The following is a 20,935-nucleotide window of genomic DNA, read 5'->3' on the forward strand; positions in this document are numbered from 1 at the left end:
CTGGGACGAAATAGCGGAGGCTGTCAGAATTTCGCAGCTTGAAAGATTAAGCCGAACGACCACGGGCAGAGCTATCCTCGAAATGGTAGGCCTGCAAACAGATAGGGGACTACGAGGCAAGACAAACATCCCGCTGGACTGCCGAGAAAATATAATCATCCCCCCCCTTCCTCGTAACATGCATCCCATATTCAACACGGAGAGGAGGGAAAAAAGAGCAGAAGCACTAATCAAACGCTTCGATTCAATGAACAGCAAGTCGGTTGCGTACGTGGACGCGGCAAGTGGCAAGTCGGGTGCGGCGGTCGCCTCGGTGGTCGACGGCCGAGGTGCCCCCGTATCGGCCGCCACCATTAGAAGCCGCAACTCGGAAACGGCTGAAGAAGTTGCGATAGCGCTTGCTTGCGTGGGAACGGAAGCAAATTTCATAATTAGCGATAGCAAAACGGCCATCTGGAATTTTGCAAAGGGCAGGATCTCGCCGGAAGCGGCAAGGGTTCTGGCCAGTAGACGGCTGAACAGAAAAATTAGCCTAATTTGGACCCCTGCACACACGTCCGTTCCTGGCAACGAGGCGGCCCACGAGTTAGCCCGAGCTCTCTATTTCCGGGTGGCTGTGGAACCGCCCGACTGCCGGAACATGGACGAGCGTCTGCAAAATTATACGGAAATTGTCGAAAATTATCGGCTACGCAGGAGACTGGTGCCACCACCGGATAAAAGTCTAAACAATAGAGAGGCAGTCGCATGGCGGCGCCTGCAAGCTGGGAACTTCGTAAACCCGGTCTGGGCATACCATGTTATGCATGATAGAGAAACCGATGAGTGCAAACACTGTGGGGCGAGAGGGACCCTCGATCACATAATCTGGGAATGCGCTAGCTCACCAGGGGCTAAAGCAAACATAAATTGTAGAGAGGCCTGGGAAGCCCTGCTGCGGAGCGAGGACCCTACTCCACAGCAACACGCCATCCGCCTGGCGGAAGAAGCCGCGAAGAGTCAAGACCTCTTTGCTTGCTTCTAATCGCGGAGGTTCCGGCCCCCGACCCCAAGGCCTGTGTGCCGGGGACGGGGAGTAGGGGCCTCCTTATCCGGCGGTACAATAAAGTTGCTATCATCATCATCATCATCTTGCCGGTCGGCACCGCCGCACGCCGCCGTTTCAGAGCGTAGCACGCTGTTCTGTTCTGGCTTCATAGCTGAGTTGTAAGCATTATGGAACGTTCTCGCGGTCTCGGACAGCTTGTATTTTCGCCGTACTACATGTTCGAACCGACAGCCGATACCGAAAACGATGACGGCAATGGCGGTAACGGCGATATTGAGTGTGGCAACAGCGACAGCTATTTGTGTACCTTCTCGCGCGTTGGAAATCTTAGCTGGTACGTATGTTTTTTTTTCATGTAGCTGCACGTTCCAATGACGGGAGAAAAAATGCGCTAAAGTGTCACTGGGAACTTGCTGCTGGAAGAATGTCGAAGCACTAACTTCTGATTAGATTGTAAACGCGGGTGCAATTCCGCGATGTGAAGCACCTTGCCGCTGCTTGTCTAAAGTCCCGTGGTTTTTTGAGTGTTGATACACGATCGCGAACATAAGTGCCGCGTTCCAAAGCGCGCACATGCAGTACTTCGAGGTACAGTCATGGAAGTTGCTTATCATACACATCCAGAGATGGCCAGAGGTATTATATGTGCAATATTCATACTATGGTTCGACGACGTTGCGATTGTGGCTCGATCAAGAATGGGTATGCGTGCTCCATGCTAGTGCTGACATAAAGATATTAGGCGGTTTAGCACCGCCGTGTGGTAAACACGATAACTGCAACCGAACGTCGAATGTCACTAGGCAAGGCTGTACTCCATTTCATACCTCAGGTGCAACGCTGTGGAAGCTACGCACGAAGTCCGGTCACCAAAATTTATTACTGTGCGTGTTTCCGTCGATGCTTCGCAGCGTGCCAGCGGCGTTTGCTCGCGCGAGCATGCACGTGAACCTGCCGCGACGGGTAGTTTCACGAAAGAACATTTTACGAAAATCGCAAAAGAAAACAAACGTGAGCGGCGGCGGCGGCAGATATCTCGTAGCGTCGTTCAGTAAAGCGCAGGACGGAAAGAGGCATGCCAGTACATGCCAGCATGCCGGCCCGGCAGCTCGGTCGCCGCGAATGACGTCACTCTCGCTGGTTCTCTCCTCTGGAAACCACTTCACCGGCGCTCCGTGAAGCAATGGGGGCGTGTCCGCCGGGGGGATTTGGAAAGCGATTATCGCCCCTTATATTAACAAAACTAAGAAAAACATTCGGATTATCGCCCCTTATATTAACAAAACTAAGAAAAACATTCGGAACCGTAAATTATTAGGTCTGTTCTTCCCAATCCCAGCAATTCATGGAAATTGAAAACCGTTTCAGCTTCCCTTTAAGCTACCTGGAACACTAGTGTGTTATAGAAGATAAAAGAAAAGAAAATGCCGGACTCGATGAAAAGCATTTCACCAGGTTCTTTGAATCATCGCAAATTGTTCGTAAGAAGTGAAGCAGTACTGCAGAGCTGTATGGGCGACGTGTATGTTAGTTTGTATGAAGCGGTTTTTTATACATGTTTGATGAGGAACAATAACAATTGGCATCGAAACCGGCAAACGATTTGACAAAATAATTTTAAAAATTTTGTAGTCAGCGTTCCACAATGTAATCAGTCTATAACTCTCAAGAGAACGTAGTTCTCGGTCAGTACTGTTAGGTATTAACTTATTGTAGCATTTTGTGAAACGCTGTGGTAAAGCCTCAAGTTATCAACTCATTAAAATATATTCAGTATAGAGCAGACCTTCAATAGGACCTAATGGATTTGCAAAAGTAACCTAAAATTCCATCAGAACCGGCAGTTCTTAACGTAGGTGACTGATAACGTATGACTGATACTCCTGTCTAGTACCGCGACTGCTTATGACTGAACAGTCTTCGTCAGTAAGAGGAGTTATAGACGCGAAGTACTTTAGAGGTTTGATATTGTGATGCCTAGAGACTCGACACCTGCATGTAGGCTTCTCTAGTTCCAATAGAAACAAGTTCGTTGAAATGATCGTGGCGTGTTCATTATGATGACAATTTATAAACTATGGGCCATACACACAACAGGGGATTGGTCGGGAAGCGGGCGCTACACATCGTGCCAACGCCAACTAGCCCTTCGAGATGATCACTGCGTGTTGATGATAATTATGACACCCATTCTATGGTTCATACGCACAGCTGGGTATCGGCAAAATGTGTATGCATCTTGATTAGGATGATGATTTTCATTCAATAGCTCCTATCCACAACGGGGGCCCGGGGGTGTGTAGGAAACAGGGCGATACATTCATGCCAACGGCGACTATCCCTTTGAGATAATCACAGCGTGCAGATGATGATCATGATTTCGATGTTATCGCACGTACCCATCGCTGGTGATCCGTCGAAAAACGTGTCCGCGTCTTGAATTTGACGTTGATGCTTTTCATATTGTGTAAGATGACCATAACGGAAGAGCGGACAAGAAGGTGGCACTACTAATAATATATGGGGTTTTACGTGCCAAAACCATTTTCTGATTATGAGGCACGCCGTAGTGGGGGACTCCGGAAATTTTGACCACCTGGGGTTCTTCAACGTGCACCTAAATCTAAGTACACGGGTGTTTTCGCATTTCGCCCCCATCGAAATGCGGCCGCCGTGGCCGGGATTCGATCCCGCGACCTCGTTCTCAGCAGCCTAACACCATAGGCACTGAGCAACCACGGCGGGTGAAGGTGGCACTACACATAGGGCCAACACCAACAAGCTCTTTATGATTAACGCCGTGTATTGATTAGGATAACGATTCCTACTCTATGCAACATACCGTCAACGGGGGAATAGCCAAGGGGTGGCCAGTACATTTAAAATAAAGAACAGTTCTTCACGTCGCTTAGGAAGGATACGCGAGACCACATGCGTCCGCCAGTTTGGTTTTGTCCAAAAGGCGCAGAAATGGAACAGACAAATTTGCAGTACTTCACTAAACGCTTTGCGAAAGCTTCGCTTCGCGCAGATTGGAACACCGGCATTGGGTCTGCACAATTTGGGGCCTGCACCGCCACTGCAATTGCTGCGTATTTTGATATAAAGGAATTTGTCCTTCTTGGCACTTTTATTAGCCGTCCCGACCAGAGTCATGGTAGCATGGTAGTGTCTGGCAAAGAAACCTCAGCTACAGTTTCGAAGGAAGGAGCGTAGCAGTTGGGAATACAACGATTTGCATCCAGTATTTAGATATTCATAATTTTTCTAAGAGAAATGCTTCATAATTTCACCCCGCGTATTTTAATACAATGTCTTTTCCACCAGTCTAAAAGTGAATGAGGTAAATACCTAATTGCACTTTTTCCACAGCGCATAGACCATTCTAGAGCGCGTACGTACGCCTGCCGAAGTGGTAGCGTCTACAGGCATCTTTTATTTCAAGAGCAATTAAAGGACACCCCTGGCATAATCCCGCAGCCATCGTCGCCATCGTGCCCCCTCCCCCCTTCCCCCCCCCCCCCGTGGCTGTGATGTCTCGTATACAGTTCAAGTGCGCTAACAACGGAACCGGCGCCGTATGCTGTAGGCGCGAGTAAAAGCATGCGATGGTGAGCCGAAGATGGGTGGTTCGATCTCGCAGGCTCAAGGGAGGAAGCTGGGAAGGAAACACGCCGTCTTCCATCGTTCGCAAGAAACCAGGGGGCAGGGGGCTTTCTACTAAAGCGGCAGCTGCCTATGGCGTGGTTGAGCGCTGTCGTGCGGGCATTGTATTGAACAGTATCTGCGATGAGTACAGAACCTACGTGCGCCGAAGGGCGACAGCTTCGTGTGCACTTTTTTCTCGCCGGTTTTTTCGCATTGAAGGTACAGGTATCACAAAGGTCAAGTCACTCCCTGTTGCTGCCGCTCTTCTTCATTCCAGGGCTCTGCCAGCGAGTTTACGCGGCCATCGAGTTCGATGTATATATGTTTGCCTGTGCGCGCCTAACACAATGCTTGTAATTGAATTAGTAAGCGAATTTTTACAGGTGTATGCGGAAAATTAAGCGACTATCCTTACTTCGTAAGGCTGTCTTATAAGTTGCTATCACAATCGATGTTTCTCCTTTCGGGAGAGACTGTGACTTTGTCATCATCATTGCTGTTTTTTTGAGCCTCAGTTTAAAAATAATGCAAGAGATGAGAGCAAACAACGAGTGACCGAGAGGTAAAATCTCGAATAGGCAATCAGCGGGCCTGATTTCAAATCCTCGCCGGTCACCGTGTGTCCGTGCGTGTATATTTTCCTATATATGAACGTCTCGCAAAGTACGTTTAAATTCATGCGCCCTTCCCTTGAGGACATAAAGACGACTAGAAGAGTCTGTGGCCCGGTATACCATCTAGGAATTTAGGAAAATGAACTTTTGTCTTTCATTACAAACCACTGGAACCTGCGATGTTATAATTATATGTCATAAACACTTCCTGGAATTTTAACAACCAGGTTTCTCTGTCGCTTTAGTTACCACTAGGCATAATTTAGCATTTTTATAAAATGGCTTCACCCTTTCAATATGAATATTTTTTAAAAGAACCGATGTTTTCCTATATTTTCAATGAAGTTTCCAAAAATTTTTATCTAAACTTCAATATCACTGCTTCGTTTCTTCAGTTTGCTGTTGTGGTTTACTTCCAATTATTTTTCCTGTTAATGAGTTGCAGATAAGCAATGGCAGGGAAGCATTCTAGGAAAAAGATCATTTCTTTGAGCAACAGTCAGGCGGGCTTCTGTACTCCATAGGATGAACGATTAATCCGAAGTGAAGAAGGAAAATTGCAGAGATGCCGGTACAAAGGGTTCTTGATGAGCCGCGTTAAATCAAGAACGCCTACTAGACGAACTAAATCTTTCTCACTAACGTCAATAGTAAGTTGAAACTCCAGACACGAAACCACTATTGGTTTTCAGTCCTAATTATTTACCTAAGCTGAAGGAGTGCCCAGGAACGCCTCGATTCTAGCTTTGAAAAATGCCACCGTCAGCCGTGGAGCTACCTCTTTCCGTACCGCCAGATTTAAAACTCCCAAAAATCAGACTTCTTTAACCGTTCTGTAAACTGCACCCTTAAAAAGAAGGACTGGTACTCACAAAAAGGTATTTCGTTAGTGTTTTTGTTAGCGCAGTTTCTGCCAATCCTGATGCTGGAATATGATTCGCGAAGACAGCCATTCAGATGGAAAGGAACACTTATGAATAAAAACGCTTCGTAACTGCGTCCTCAGGACGTCCTTAAAATTATCTTACACTTGCAGTGTAGTTAACTGCAAATTCCAGTCAGTCCTGATGCTGCATACAATATTAGCGAAGTGGACCGGCCAGTTGTAAAGCGCACTTACGAACAACTGATTTTGTGATTCGCACCAAGTTTTCTTTTGGGGGCAGGTAGGAATTAGCACCATTCAATAGCGCAGTATTCAAACCAAAAGGATGAACTCACTCTACGTTGTCTGTGGCACTCAGTCCACGAATAGAAAATTGGGAACGAGTCACATTCGTCATTGTCATATTTTGGCGGAAGCACCAAGACGATCGAGTGTGACTCTTCCTTGACACGGAAAGGTTCAAAAAGGGTGACTAATAATTCATAGTTTAAGATTATTACCAATGTGACCTATACCCAGAAATTTATGATATTACCTATGTCTTTCAAGCGGCTTTTGTACACCTCATACAAATACATGCTTCTCAGAGAAAACACCTGCAACTGTTTGCGCCTTGCAGCTACTCAACACTACAGAAAACATCTATGTGTACAAGATATCCTACGGCCAGTGCAAGTACTATAATAAACTATATCTGAACAGCTCACATTACGATTTTGAGCTCACTGAAACGGGCTGCACAGTGTAAGTACCTCTACATAATATTGATTTATTATACTTCCTTAGGTCAAGAATAATTGCATAAACCCTTTTCTCAGTACTCCAGCAGGTGACCTCACGTTCGGTCGCGTGGTAAAGTGCCCATTTCTTGCTTCAGTCAGCGTCCGCAGCCTATGTTTACAACGGCCGCGCATGACCACTGGTGCTGCTCAGCAAGTCGCTGTTTCGCCGTTTGTCACCTACGATGAGTGTGCGAACGGCAAGAAAGTTTGGCCAAACCTTCAAAAGTGACGCGCAAATCGCATATTCATCCTACCGAATTTATTACGGCTTGTCCATATGGTTTAGTCCATCACGTACGGTGTAGGTACTACAAGGGCCGGCTAAACGTTCCTTTTTTAAGGCAGAGTAGTGCGTACTTTTAGCCGCGCTTTTATATCAGAATTACTGTCATACCAGTCATTATTGTAGTAACCTTTTCCAGGCTCAGAAAGACACATTATTGTTAAGCCTCTCGACTTGTGGCTCACGAATTGTTGACCTTGAAAAACGTGTCTCCTATACTGGATACTGGTAGAGCAAAGCTTAAAGTCCACATGAATATATTCTGAGGGGTGGTTTTGTATTCCAATCCTGTAGTTTGCAGCGAGTACAACCACTGCAACAATCACTAGTCTGCATCGCTCTGCAGACCTAATCACCGAGGATCTCCCTTACGCAACTAGTTGCAGTGCTGTGTGACTCACGTGCTGCCTTGCTGACCCCCAAGAATCCAGGAAACCCGGCCTCAGCACAGCACTCCTGGCCACAAAACTATGTGTCGTCCCGGCAAGCACGCTCGACGTCACCCGCCACTTGATTCCATCTCATGTAGGGATACCAGGTAGTAAGGAAGTAGACGCACTGGCCAAGCGGGTTCACAAGTCATCAACAGCAGTCAGCAATACAGTAATTTCATCCAATTCATCGAGGCATCTCCTGCAATACCTGGTGCTAAGCTGCCACCCAGACTCTCGGTTTGCTGGAGACAAACGCCTGCCACTGCCCCCAGTAGCAGCTTCCCCAGGAAGATCAATAAGCTCTGCTGAGAGTTCCAGTTGGCTGCTGCTGGACCGCTGCCTGCTATGGCTGACTAGGAAGTAGCTGCTCATCTGCCTGTACACTGCGGGGCCGAAGAAACACAGGATCGCTTCCTGCGTCACTGCCCAGCACACGCAACCAACGAGTAAAACTCGCTGCTAGCCTCCGCCAGATTCGTACATGCGCAATCAAGGATTGTGTCTTTCCCACCCGACACTGCATAGCCATGTCTTCAATGAATTTTTGGAGGACACCTCGCTGTCCAGCGGAAGAGTGGTCTGCTGTCGTCCACTGACAGTTCTGCTATGGGATGGCACCTTGCCCCTGTAATCCCTGTCTCATTTTTCTATCGGCTTTCTTCCCATTTGCCTTTCCCAGAAGACGCTGAGCTGTGCTCTAATTAGAGCTTCAGAAGTATGCCTCTTTTCTTCACGTAAACGGCCCCCCCCCCCTCTCATAATGGAACGCGACCGGGAATCGAAGCACCGCAGTGAAGCGGCGATCGATCTTGAGGCGATAATTGTTTAGCCTCTAGGCCAGGCTAGTGCCTCTCGAAAGCTACGCCGGCGTTTAGGGTGGTGACACTGTGTAGGCAACGCCTCGTAACTGTGTACTACAATGGCAACGCAGCGGTGGCAGCAGAGGGCCAGCGCGATTACATGATGGCTGGATTGCGATGCGAATTTATTTACCAAAACTGCTTGAACATGTCCACAAGAAAGTCGGCCTTGCGCGTGGTAGAAATTCACTGCCTACCACAAGGGAGCGGTTATATGGTGTGTGTACAACATTGGTTAGCGTATCACCACGCTAAACGGTGAAAAATGGTCCTCTTGAAGCCCCTTAGGTTCGACGTGGTGCAAGCATCTTCTATTTGCAGTGAGCGAGCCGCCTGTTGAAAAGTGTCTATACTCATAAATAACGACAAACTGTAGTTATTTTTCTTTTAGCAATAGGCTGCACATATTGAAATGCATATTACCTCTCTCATGGTTTGAAAAAATATCGTGCTCACAGGCCGATGACAGAATAGCGAAGTTTTACTGACACATTATAATGAAGAAAAAAAAGAAGGCGTTCGCCAAAGATTTGATGCTATAATAATTATTGAAGCTTTATAGCTAAGTGCTCTTATCTTTCATCGGAAGTTACTGAGTACTATTTCTTGTCATTCCCACTAACAATTCATCACACCAACATTGGTCATACACACAGCAGTTGCGAGGCTCTCGCGAAAGCAGCGACGACCGCACTGACAGCCAGCACACCCCTTTGGGGCGACCATAACATTAACTCATGGCTCAACCCAAACGTGCAACCGGTTAAACTCGGCACGAAAAAATGGCGGATTACTCCTAAAAATAAATTGTGCAATTAAGAAGCGTATTTCTACATGATATATGCCAGGTAGCTTTTTTTTTTCAAAGCGATGCTTTCTTTGACTGCCATCTGATGGTTTCTTAAGGAAACGAAGCGCAGCCAGCGACGGGATTCGAAGCTCAGCACCCCAGCGCTGGAACCGAATTATCTTCCTATTAGGCTACAGACGTTTTTTTTTTCTTCATTGCCAGGTGTCTACATGCCAGAAAGTGAATAACGTATACTAGAGTGTTCCCAAATAAAAACAACATAAGAGACATCTCCGACAGCACGTGGCGAAAGGCTCTGTGGCATCGCGCCTGGCATAGTCTATTAAAATTCGTTTAGCTTTGCCAGGGATCCCATCCAGGTCAGCGATGTCGGAGGACAGTCGTGCGTTTTCATTACGCCTCTAAAATTATTAATGCACTCTCGAAATCACATAGGAGCTAGCGTACTAAATGGATCCCATTAAGAGCTAGGAATTGGTTCCTAATTGCACAGACGCTTCTCTCGTACCAAAACCATCAAGCCCCTTCAGATGGTTGTCATGTGTTAATTACGATGGTGATTTCCTTACTATGGCATACGCTGACATCTCGATAAAGACCCAGAAGCGGTGTCCAAGGTATATTTAAAGAGGTAGCGAAGCTTTCATAGAAGGCCACATGCCCTTTGAATGGCGGCGTATTGCAACCTTCGCGATCTGTGTAGCGCCAAGACAACATTTTTTCAAGAAAGATATAGAGAAGAAGATTATGACGTCAGAGACGGAATCAGAAATCACGTCTTGACTTATTTTTCTAGGCACGAATTCTCAAATTTTCTTAAGGTGTGGCACTTTGGCCGTTACTCCAAAACTGTTTTCATTCGGAGCTAGCAGCTTGCTTCAGCTTATGCGCCAGCGGGTGGCCAGCTTATCTGTCATATGAACATAACCTAAGAACTGAAATCAATCCTTGCATTCCGCTCTGCTGCAATAGCAGATGAGTATCCCGCCGTACTACCGCTAGCGTATATTCGACAGCAATGACAGCGCTTATGTGCTAGACATATTTAGAATTCACAAAAGGTATAGAGTGAAATAGATCTATGCTGTAACAGTAGAAACACACCTTGCACTTTTCTACAGGTTAAGAAAGCGTTGTCTTTTTGCATCGTGTATGGCATAAAGACTTAGAAGGTTTCTACCTTGTGCTAGTGTAAACTACAAATGTTGTGGAAGACAACGGCACTCCTTCAAAACCTCTCGCTTGCTGCCGAAACCACCGCAATTCCTAGCAAATCAAGAGAAACCAAGCACCGCGTTCTGCACGCATGGAAGTAAAAATTTCAGAACGTCTCTTTTGCCTTATGCATTTTTAGTATAAACGTGACCTTGAGTCGTCAATGTCGTAAATATATTTTTTTTTCTTGGAACAACATCATATATTTTGGCTCTTTCAATATTTATATGTCTAGAAAACTCATTTGGTACATTTGGTGCACGCTAACTTGGAAGATATTGTAAGGAAGCGAAACCGGCGCCATAGTTGTCCAGATATTTCTCTTTATTTTAAACTCTAATCCTAATGATAACGGTGTGTATACAGCCCTCAACCGTCGTCGTCCACTATATTCTAGATTACCACGCCCGTGCAAAAGCGAAGCCACTCAAGTAAACATTCGTGAAAAGGTTTCCGTTTGCAAGCTTAGTCAGCTGCCTGCCGTCAAGTTGACTGCTTGGTGCATTATCAAGATAGGTGCCTCTTGTCGTGATCGTTGCTGATCTGTCTTTTTTCACTCCGAGAGTTTAAACGTCCGCTCGGTGGTTACACTGCAGTTGCAGATCATTCCTGCAGAATAACTTCCTGAATCCAGGGAACTTGCTTCATTCAACAGCTGCCAGAAACTGGACCCCGATACCCATATAGCGGAGCGTATCCTTGAATATTCGTGAAGCGTCCGTGAAGCGTCTCAAATCTGATGTAGTTTTTTTACTTTATTCTATCACCCACTCTAACGGTCCTGTTCGTCAATATTCAAATCATTTCAATCAGTAAAAGCTTACGAGTAAGGCTTGAGTTGGAATTCCATATTTACGAAAGAGTACTGCAAAGTTCTCTGTGCGTTGTCATTTTCGTTCACGATTTCACTCCCGCTGTGTTCTTTCCCCATAACTAAGTTGATTGCAGCGCTTCATCGTCTGTTCTGGCGTTCACGCTGTAGGTATGTCTTACGTTCTGCAGCACTCTTATCTAATAAGTTTAGGATGGATGAACAGACTAGCGAAGGAAGACATCCTCTTAGAGGGGTGCTTCCACTGCTTATGCGACATTTCTACGATGATTGTTGTTACGTCATTAGAGCAATCACTTCTATATATGTATATAGTTGGATGGTGTTCCATCCATTCTTCGTTCGATGACACGGAATTGAAACATCACGCATGCTTGTGCTTTGTTTTTTATTTGTTCGTCTCTCTTCTCGGTATGAGTTTTCTCCGTCTTCCATATAATTCCCGTTTTCATTTCATATCGGCATACGCGTTTGCTTGTCGCGTCATTCCTGTATTTTTTATGTTCTTGGTGACAATCCTGCCTCCTACCTCTTGCTGCTACCTTTCACTCCTACCTGTTCTTAACCAATTTCATTGTTTAGGGAAACAACTGTATTGTTTTTCTTTTTTCTAATATGTACATTACCGACCCTATTGTTTTTGTACTATGCTCTAATGCTTGTATAAGATGTCTATAGATTTTTCCACTGTCTATTAATAATGTATGTCTATTATGTTTTCCTATATGACCTATATACTATTTTAATCCTTCTGTACCACCCCCCTTACACAATGCCTTATATGTACGGAGATTTTACAAAAAGTGAACGTGCATCTTGCTTGCGGAATTGTTCTTCTCGTGCTCGCAATCGTAAACTTTACAGCTTGAAATTTCACCGATAGTGGTGCCAGGAACCTATCTTTTTTTCTTCTTCACTCTGCTTCTTCATTTAGAGGCTTCTAATTTTCTTTGGTCGGCCTCCATTTACTATTAGTTTGTCGTGAGATATATCTACCGGAAAATTCACACGACCAGCTAGCTCCTCAATTTGAGGATCACTGCCACATATTCGAGGCCGTCGCCGCAGTCGGATATTTATCGGCACCAAAAAACATCGTTTCCGGTAAATGCCTTTGACTTGACATTTGACTCAGTTGGCTCGTAAAGTAGCACCTTTCATGCTTGTGCGAGTTAGAGTCGCCTCAGCAAGCCGGCTTCTACAGCAATACAGCTCCCGGAAGCTTCAGTGTTACTCTCTATCTTTCCTTCTACTTACTTCTTCAATCCTCAACTGGAGCTTCGTTGTTGTGAAGCTGACATAAAATTCGTAGTCTTCTCATGCCTCGACGTCACATTATAATTTGGAACTGTCGTACTACGCTTTATTTTCGTACTACGCTTGACGGGGTTTGCCTTTTTTGGTCAAGAGGCAAGCAAATGTATTTCAGGCTTTGCGCTTCCAAAGCGCATTTATCGCTTTCTTCATGATTTTTTCAAACAGCCAGCGCGTGAGAGCACGGGTAACTGGTAACTGCTTTATGTGGGACTGGATATGTTCGGCCCTCTGCGTGCTCGCGAGGCCAGAGCTGCGGGCACTCGATAAGCATTTCTTGCCACCATCGTTGCTGCTCGTGGCTAGTGTGCTCGGCTATGCTGCTGGCACGGTGGTGGCTGCTCCAAGATAAAGTTATTCTGGACTTATGTAGAACCTCTCAGCATTCACGGCTCGCTAACTTTGAAGTAACCATTGTGACTGCAGCGCCGCTGATCCGCGGACACACAGTCTATGGAGGCTAAGCCTGCCAAATTTCACTTTTGAATAAGAATCGCCATGCCGGACTCACGGACCGCGTAGCCGTCGTCATTAGAGTGGTTTGGCATGTGCACATTCGACGTACTCGTTGCTTTGTAGGCTCCGCCTGCAGGGTGAGTGTCGTAGTAGATATTTGCCACGCTAATCTTCCGAGTCTCGAAGTGATCGCCAAAGACAAAAATCTTGTTGACGGGCATATATACTTTTGGCTGTTCTCAGGGGTTCCAGACAGAATGTTTCTCGTAAAACTTTGTCGGCATGGCAGCCTTGCGAACCATGATGCGTTGCGCTAAACGACAAGGGCAGATAGGAACCCAGCAATGGGACCTCTGATCGCACCTCGTGGACATCCATTTGACTCCTGCAGCCACGTCAGTACATGAGTCAGAAGTCTCTATTTCAGTTCACGCCACAGTCACATTTCGGTGTTGCAGCACTAAATGTCAGGAACCTAGACTTAGGCCATGGGTACCTAGGTTTTTCCCAACAATGAAACCCCTAATATCAGTGCTGTGCGCGGGACGGGACCACTGCCTTCTGAATTAACCTGGTGTAATGCGGTAGAAAAAAAGTTGTGTTTCTAATCGCGAAACGACACCGCAGATAGAAGCTGAATAATGTATGTAACTGGCCATGCGGCGCGTGAACACGTTTGGCAGCGATCTATTATTTTTGAAACTACTGCTCATTTTGTTTGTTGTGTTGGTGTTCGTAAGAACTTTGTCAAGGACAGAGAAGTCGGCGCGTAAACTGCTGGCGGCCGCAGCGATAGTGTTTCCAGTTATTCTTGTTTTTTCTTTTTCTTTCAAGTGTTACACCACTGTACCCCAGCCCATCGTTATTTGGAGTAATGTGATTACACTAGCCACATAAGGTACATATGTAATTCTCTCTCTAATTTTTGTGTTGCAATGACACTCCAGACGTTATGCTGAGAGTCATTTAGCTGGCCCGACTCCTTAATCGTGGTATGAGCTCCAAATGTGAATAGTTTTTTTATTTCGGGTGAGCCACTGTGAGCCAAATTGTTATTCAGATCAACTGTGTGACATCCTACTTACTACACTCTAGAAAGGTAGTCTCTTCAACGTAAATTTATATTGACAGCTATTATGAATACTTCATGCTCTATTCCTGGCCCTTGTTGAAAGTGAGAAGTTGTTTTCTCAGCAAAATTACAATATCGTTAGACTCTCTCCCCAAGTATTCAAATCTGTATTGCGAGATGTCAGTTGTTGTAATGTTAAACAATGTGGTTCTAAGCGCTGAAACCAATTTCTGGGGGCTCCTGAAGTTCTTTAACGTGCACCTAAATATAAGTCCACGGGTGTTTTAGCATTTTGCCCCCATCGAAATGCGGCCGCCATGGCCGAGATTCTATTCCGTGACATCGTGCTTGGCAGCCCAACACCACAGCCACTGAGCAACCACGGCGGGTCTCTTGTACTATCTTTGAAGCAGTAAGCACCAGGTTGTAACTATCGTTATTGCTATTGTAGTTGCAGCATCATCGCCTCTGTGGGGCCGCCATTGCTTCAACCAAGCGTTGGACAGCTGTCAGCGTCGTAGTTGTCGTCGTTCCTACTAATAATTGCCTCGTTTCGGTTCTTCTTCAAATATAAGCGCTCGTTTGCTGCGTTCTCGTAACTTATGTTACAATGAAAATGCGGGCGTGGCCACCAGCACGACTTCGTTAACATATGAAAGTAAGTCAAAGTAAGTTACTTGTAAAAATTTTACTATTGGGTGATTCGGAACATGAAAGCATTTACAGTAGGCAGTACAGTAGCCTTTAGTAGCGTAGGGGCTACTGTCCGCGCGCAATCTTACTCTTGCATTACGAAGTTAACTTGTAAGATCATGCTATAGAGATATTTCCAGATGCAATTTTTCGCCTTTTGTTAAGGAAAAACACTTTCCTCAAATATTGCTAAATAATACTGTTTACATAACTAAAACGAAATACTTCACCCACATTGTTCAATTGTCTAAATGGCGTGGAATATTTGAATGTGGAATATTGAAATTTTTCTGAATTATTTATCCTCACAAAAATGTTTGAAAGAAAGTATAGAAAGCGCTAACTGTCGTAGCAGTCGCGCAAGACTAGGATGTTCATGAAGGGCAGTATGCGTGCACAAAAAAGGGCAAGATATTTCTTCGCAAATTGGCTAGGACGTTTGCTGTTCTCATAAATAGCCTGGACGATTTAAGGAACATCGTGTAGGAAAGCTCAGTCGATTTTGTGTCTTCCTTTTTCATGTTTTTGTATTCCGTTATGGGTTTTTATTAGGTAATGTTAACGTACTGATGAATGCAAAAAGACCATCGCTGTCGTTTTTTCACCAAAATGTTCGTTCATCAGTAAATAAAACTGATGAAATGGAAGTGCTCCTGGAAAGCATAAATGCGCCGTTCAAGGCTATAATGCTTATGGAAACGTGGTACACTAACACGTCACAAGTGTTAGTGTGCCCTCTCTGCTATACAAGTTTTTATCGAAATCGGTAAGGAAAATGCGGAGGCGGTGTTGCTATTTTTCTTAAGGAGGGTATCACATGTGAAATTGTGGGCGATTTTCGCTCTCAGTTCAGATATCGAAGTAATTACACTCCGAAACCGCCGCAATCTTTTTTGTGTCATCTACAGGCCACCTTCCGGTGATTTTAATCGCTTTTTGAGTTTTACCGGAATGCTTTTCAGTCATGCAGCGGAGGAAAATTTTAACCTTTTTTTAGGAGGTGGCTACAACGCCGACATGCTTACGCACACGCACTATGGGCAACAATTTAAGGACATGATAATCGCGAACAATTTGAGCAATGTAATCGCTGCGCCAACACGTGCTACTCGTGCGACAACACGTGCTACTTAGATATTTTCATCACAAACACTTACTTTGGTGATGTAATAGCGGATATAATTTATACAGATATCAGCACCATTTATGTATTGCTATGCTAATCAACAGTACCTTCCGTTTAGTAAAAAAGAGCACACCGATTTGCTATGTTCAAGACATAACGGCACGTTCTCTGGAAGATTTTCGCAGCTCCATCAATTCGCATCAGTGGGACAATGTTTTAAAATCAAACAATAGTGAATGTGGATATTGCGCTTTCATCATTACATTTAAAAACTATACCATGAACATTGGGGACTAAAAAGTTAGAAAAAGCTTCGAAAGCTCGTAAACCTTGGGTTACTTATGAATCATTATACATGATTAAGCATAAGAATGCGCTGTAAGCCCATTTTGTTAAACATAAAAATCCAGCTAGTTTGGAAGAATATGGCTCTTACTGAAATAAACTTACAAGTAAACTGAGAACAGCTAAAACTTATATCTACCAAACTTATTTTCAAAACCGGCACCTACGCGATCCGATATGAAATGGACAAAGCTTTCTGCTAAGCCATGCTAAACCTCACATTATTTCCGATAACTTTCTACATCAAGGCAAACGGCTATCTGGCGAAGCAATAGCAGATGCTTTTAACGATTTCTTTATCCATCAAGTTAACCTCTGTAATGATTTACAGATTATGATGCCTTGCCCAATAAAAATATGAGTGCGAAATCATTTTTCTTTACTTCTACGAATTGTGCTGAGGTTTTCTCTTTTATAAGCTGTGTTAAAAATAGTAAATCGCAGGACACAAATGGTGCATGTCCGGGTGCATGTGCATGGACACAGATAAAGCATGCCCTTGACATCATTTGTCCTGTTCTTACTCACATTTACAATTTGATTCTATCGTCTGGCCAATTTCGGAAAGACATGCAAATTGCTCGAGTGCAGCCTGTGTTTAAAAAAGGTGACAAAAATTTGCTCGGCAATTATCGTCCAATTTCGATCCTACCAGCATTTTCCAAAGGCATCGAAGAAATAGTTCATGCTAAAATAGCATCATATCTTTACAAAAATAATTTGTTAGGCAATTTCCCACATGGCTTTAGGAAGCGTCACTCCACAGAAACAGCTCTTTTTATTCATAAATAAACCATTCTACAAGCGTTCAACAATAAAATATTACTTATGGGAATATGTATAGATTTTTCCAAGTTATTCGATCTTGTAAATAATAAAATATTACTTGCTAAGCTGCTAGCGTATGGTATCCGTGATATCGCCTTCAAGCTATTTGAATCTTATTTATCGCATCGATCAAAATATGTAGAGTTGGAAAGGGAAAAGTCCAGTCTTCGGTCTGTAAGAGTTGGAGTGCCGCAGGGAAGCATCCTTCAAGTACTCCTGTTCATATTGTTTGTAAATGATTTACCACAAAGCTGAAAACAGACAAAATTTATTTCTTATGCTGATGATACAGCAATACTAATCGCTGCTACGTCAGAAACTGAGCTACAGCTTCAGGGGAACAGAGCATTAGGAGAATTTAAAGGCGGGCTGATGGAAACATTTTGCGAATAAATACCAACAAGGCAAAAATTGTTGTGTATATGAAAAAGGCAAAAACTTACGAAGTACAATTAACATGAAAATAGATACAGGCCAATTAGAGATTGTTAAGATTGTCTTAGGCGTAACATTCGCTAAAGACTTAAGTTAGAATGATCACGTGGAACATGTAAGTAAAAATCTATCTTCTGTTGCAGTTATAATAGGTCGATTGAAATCCTTTCTTCCTGTTAAAATTAAAATTTTATCTTAAAATACTTCAGTATTGTCGGTTCTGCAATATTGTGACCCCGTTTTCGGCACTACTAGCAAGATAAACTTAACTAAATTGCATTTGCTCCAGAAAAGAGCACTGCGATACATTGCCTATGTCGCTCGTTTATTTTCTACGACAAATCTGTTCTCAATGTTTGAAATCTTGCCTGTATTCCCTTTATACACTACTGTTTAATTTTGAACTACAGGTCATACTTGAGGTCTCATAAATCAATTGTGTTTTCACTGGCCGATTTAAAAGCTAACCGTAGCATCCATGATGCAGGCATAAAGAGGAATGGCACGTACGCACACCTCGGACGAATTACGATAAACAATCGTTAACACTTACAGCACCCATTCTACTTAATTAACTCGCACAGGCAGATTTAGATCCTTTATGCAACTCCGATAATAAAATAAGATTATTTATGTCAGGTATGCCAAATAGTCTAGAATCCCATAATATTTTTATTCACATATTACACTCATGAGTGCGTGTTAGCACACCTGTCCATACGTGTATATAGACCTGTCTGCATTGCTTGTGCACATATGGTATGTATCTGCATGTGCGCATATATGCATAAATGCGAACTTGTATGTGTATATAAGTATGTATGTATTTTGCATAATTGTATACTAGATTTTTCTTTTTATTGAAAGTGCATTTGTTTTCAATATTACTTTGTTGCAAGTGTTGCATTTTTCTTGATGTTTCTGCAGCGCTCTGCTGTCAAACGTATCAGGGGGCGGGACCCTCGTCAAGCTCTATCTCAGCTTTTAGTCCCGTCTCCTCTTTTTCAATGCGAAAAGAAATAAAACACTATTCAAGTCAAGTCATGTAGAATTTAAGATAGTGGTACGTGGTGACTTGTACTAGAAACCGTCTAAATAAACTGAAATATTGTTTGAAAACTTGCTAGCGAAAAAATCTCGAAGTAAATACGAGCGTATTCCTTGGCGCTGCCCGGTCATGCAAAAATGTGAGCTGGTTGAAAATATATGAACATAAACAAAAGTAAAGTCACAAATATTGCGCATTTGCTGTAGCATTTCGTACCATAATAAAATATAGAAAACCGTGGTATTTCGCTCTTTAACGTTGCTCGTTGTTTTAGATGGCTGCGACTTTAAGCACCGGGAGTAAGCTAGATAGTTGAAGTACTCGCTTGCGTTCTTCTGCACGCTCTGTGATGGGTGCCGTGAATGGCACCATGCAGCCTTAAACATGAATTCAATGCCCTGTGCTGTGTATACGTGTGACTACTTTTGATGCAGTTCACTCTGCGTTTACGAGCAGTAAACAGCGTTAAACAACAGGACGAAGAGAGGGACACAGACCAGAGCGCTGACTAATAACCAAGTGCGTTTATTCTTTCAATCTGCATATACATACCCTTCTACTGCTATCTCAAATCACAAAGCAATGGAAATTCAGCATACCCAGTGGCAATAAATTGCAATGAATGAGATATGAAGGCTAACTACTTCGGAAGGAGAGAAATGGATGGGAGGCTTACACATGCTTCGCCACTATTGTGCGCGGTCATAAGACGTGCGCGGTCATCATGATATTTTGACAAATGCGTCACATCTTTAAAAGACGGCTTGCAGCCGCATTTATTGTAATGCAGTGATAGTTGGCTATCAGTAGCTGGTTTTCGAACTTTAAGTGCTCGCGCATGCGATCATTGATGCAGCACCCGCTCTGACCGATATAGAAACGCTTGCATGAAAGAGGAATCTTATAAACCACACAGTCACAACAATCAACAGGAAACATCTGCTTGTGCTGCTCTTCACACCTTCTTTCTGTTCTCGGTCACCCGACTGAATTGGTGGCACAGACTACCTAACTTATTTCTGGCACTGAAAAACAACCTAAGGCGTGCCTTGCTGACGACCTTCTTGAGATTATGCCTCTCCCTTATTGAGATAGGGGTCGAATACTATATATATGCTGACTGAAAGAATAAAGGAACTTGAGTGTTAGTCAGCGCTGTGGTCAGTGCTCCTCTCTTCGGCCTGTTGTTTAGCGCTGTTTACTGCTCGCAATCATAAACCCGCCAGCCCAATTGCGTACATTTATGCGCTCACTAATTTGTTTCTGCATAAGAATAAATTCTCCAATTCATTTGCAGGAAGAAACAAAATCTTTCTGCAGAACTAAGCGATGACCCCCATTTTCCGACGGCGCCTGACATGACAGTATCACAATGGAATGGTGAGACTGGAGAAAGCTGCAACTTATGTGCTTGTAACGTACACCTGCCGCCATCGTTTTAAACATGAAATTCAATGACATCCTAGAAACCCACTTAGTATGATTCCGCAGTAGATTACGCAAGCTTAACACCCAAGCGTTAAACACTCACCTATCCTGTTCGCATGTATCTTCTGTCACAATAGTGCCTTGCACGAAAGGTTGGCTCACGAATTGTCCAGCTGAGCAGGGATGCAGTGCGCACTCTGCTTAGTGGAAGCAGATGTAGAATACGTCTGGACTATGAAAGGAAATGTTCTTCGCAATATCACGGAGACTTGAAAACTTCGAAGCCTTCAACAAGTTACATGCCTGTGGTGCACATCCAGCACAGTCACGGTGTAAGCTGCAGAAGCGGCTCCATACGAGCTGCATTTCCGGCTGTACGCGCTAGAGGGTGTTCGCGGTGAGGTCTCTTTGCGTCGTTTTGACGAGGGCGATCTGAACTTTCCACCCGTCGTCGACGGCGAGTTACGGCTTGTGCTGCTCTCTGCACAGCGGTATGCTGAGCCTCTCGTTTTCTGGTTGAAGCCGCGCGCGAAGCTCTACGATTGGCATCTTAAGCAGCGGTTCGTACCTTGCGAGGAGATGCCATAACATGTACCGAAGAGTAAGTAAACACAGGTATCGAGACTACGTGGCGCTCATGCCACAACCCTTGATCTGTGGCACGATACGATGAAGTGGATGATCATGATGTATTTACATCCCCTTTGATACGGGGCGGTGACAAGTAGTCACCTAGCCTGCTTGAGTTAAACAGGTCCAGCTACATCCAACATGCAA

General features: G+C 44.3%; 2 protein-coding genes across 4 annotated transcripts in view; one reads left to right on the plus strand and one right to left on the minus strand.

Annotated features, from left to right (window-relative positions):
- The window catches only part of LOC142584934 (solute carrier family 41 member 1-like), a 268,847-nt gene that overhangs the window by 81,429 nt on the left and 166,483 nt on the right, over window positions 1–20,935 (minus strand). The window lies entirely within an intron of this gene.
- The window catches only part of LOC142584937 (uncharacterized), a 33,896-nt gene that overhangs the window by 3,838 nt on the left and 9,123 nt on the right, over window positions 1–20,935 (plus strand). Inside the window, exons 2-3 of the mRNA XM_075695299.1 lie at window positions 6,816–6,940; window positions 20,028–20,110. Of these exons, the coding sequence (XP_075551414.1) occupies window positions 6,816–6,940; window positions 20,028–20,110 (208 nt within the window). The remainder of the gene's footprint in view (window positions 1–6,815; window positions 6,941–20,027; window positions 20,111–20,935) is intronic.

The sequence above is a fragment of the Dermacentor variabilis genome, chromosome 6, assembly GCF_050947875.1.
Source record: "Dermacentor variabilis isolate Ectoservices chromosome 6, ASM5094787v1, whole genome shotgun sequence".
NCBI lineage: Eukaryota > Metazoa > Arthropoda > Arachnida > Ixodida > Ixodidae > Dermacentor > Dermacentor variabilis.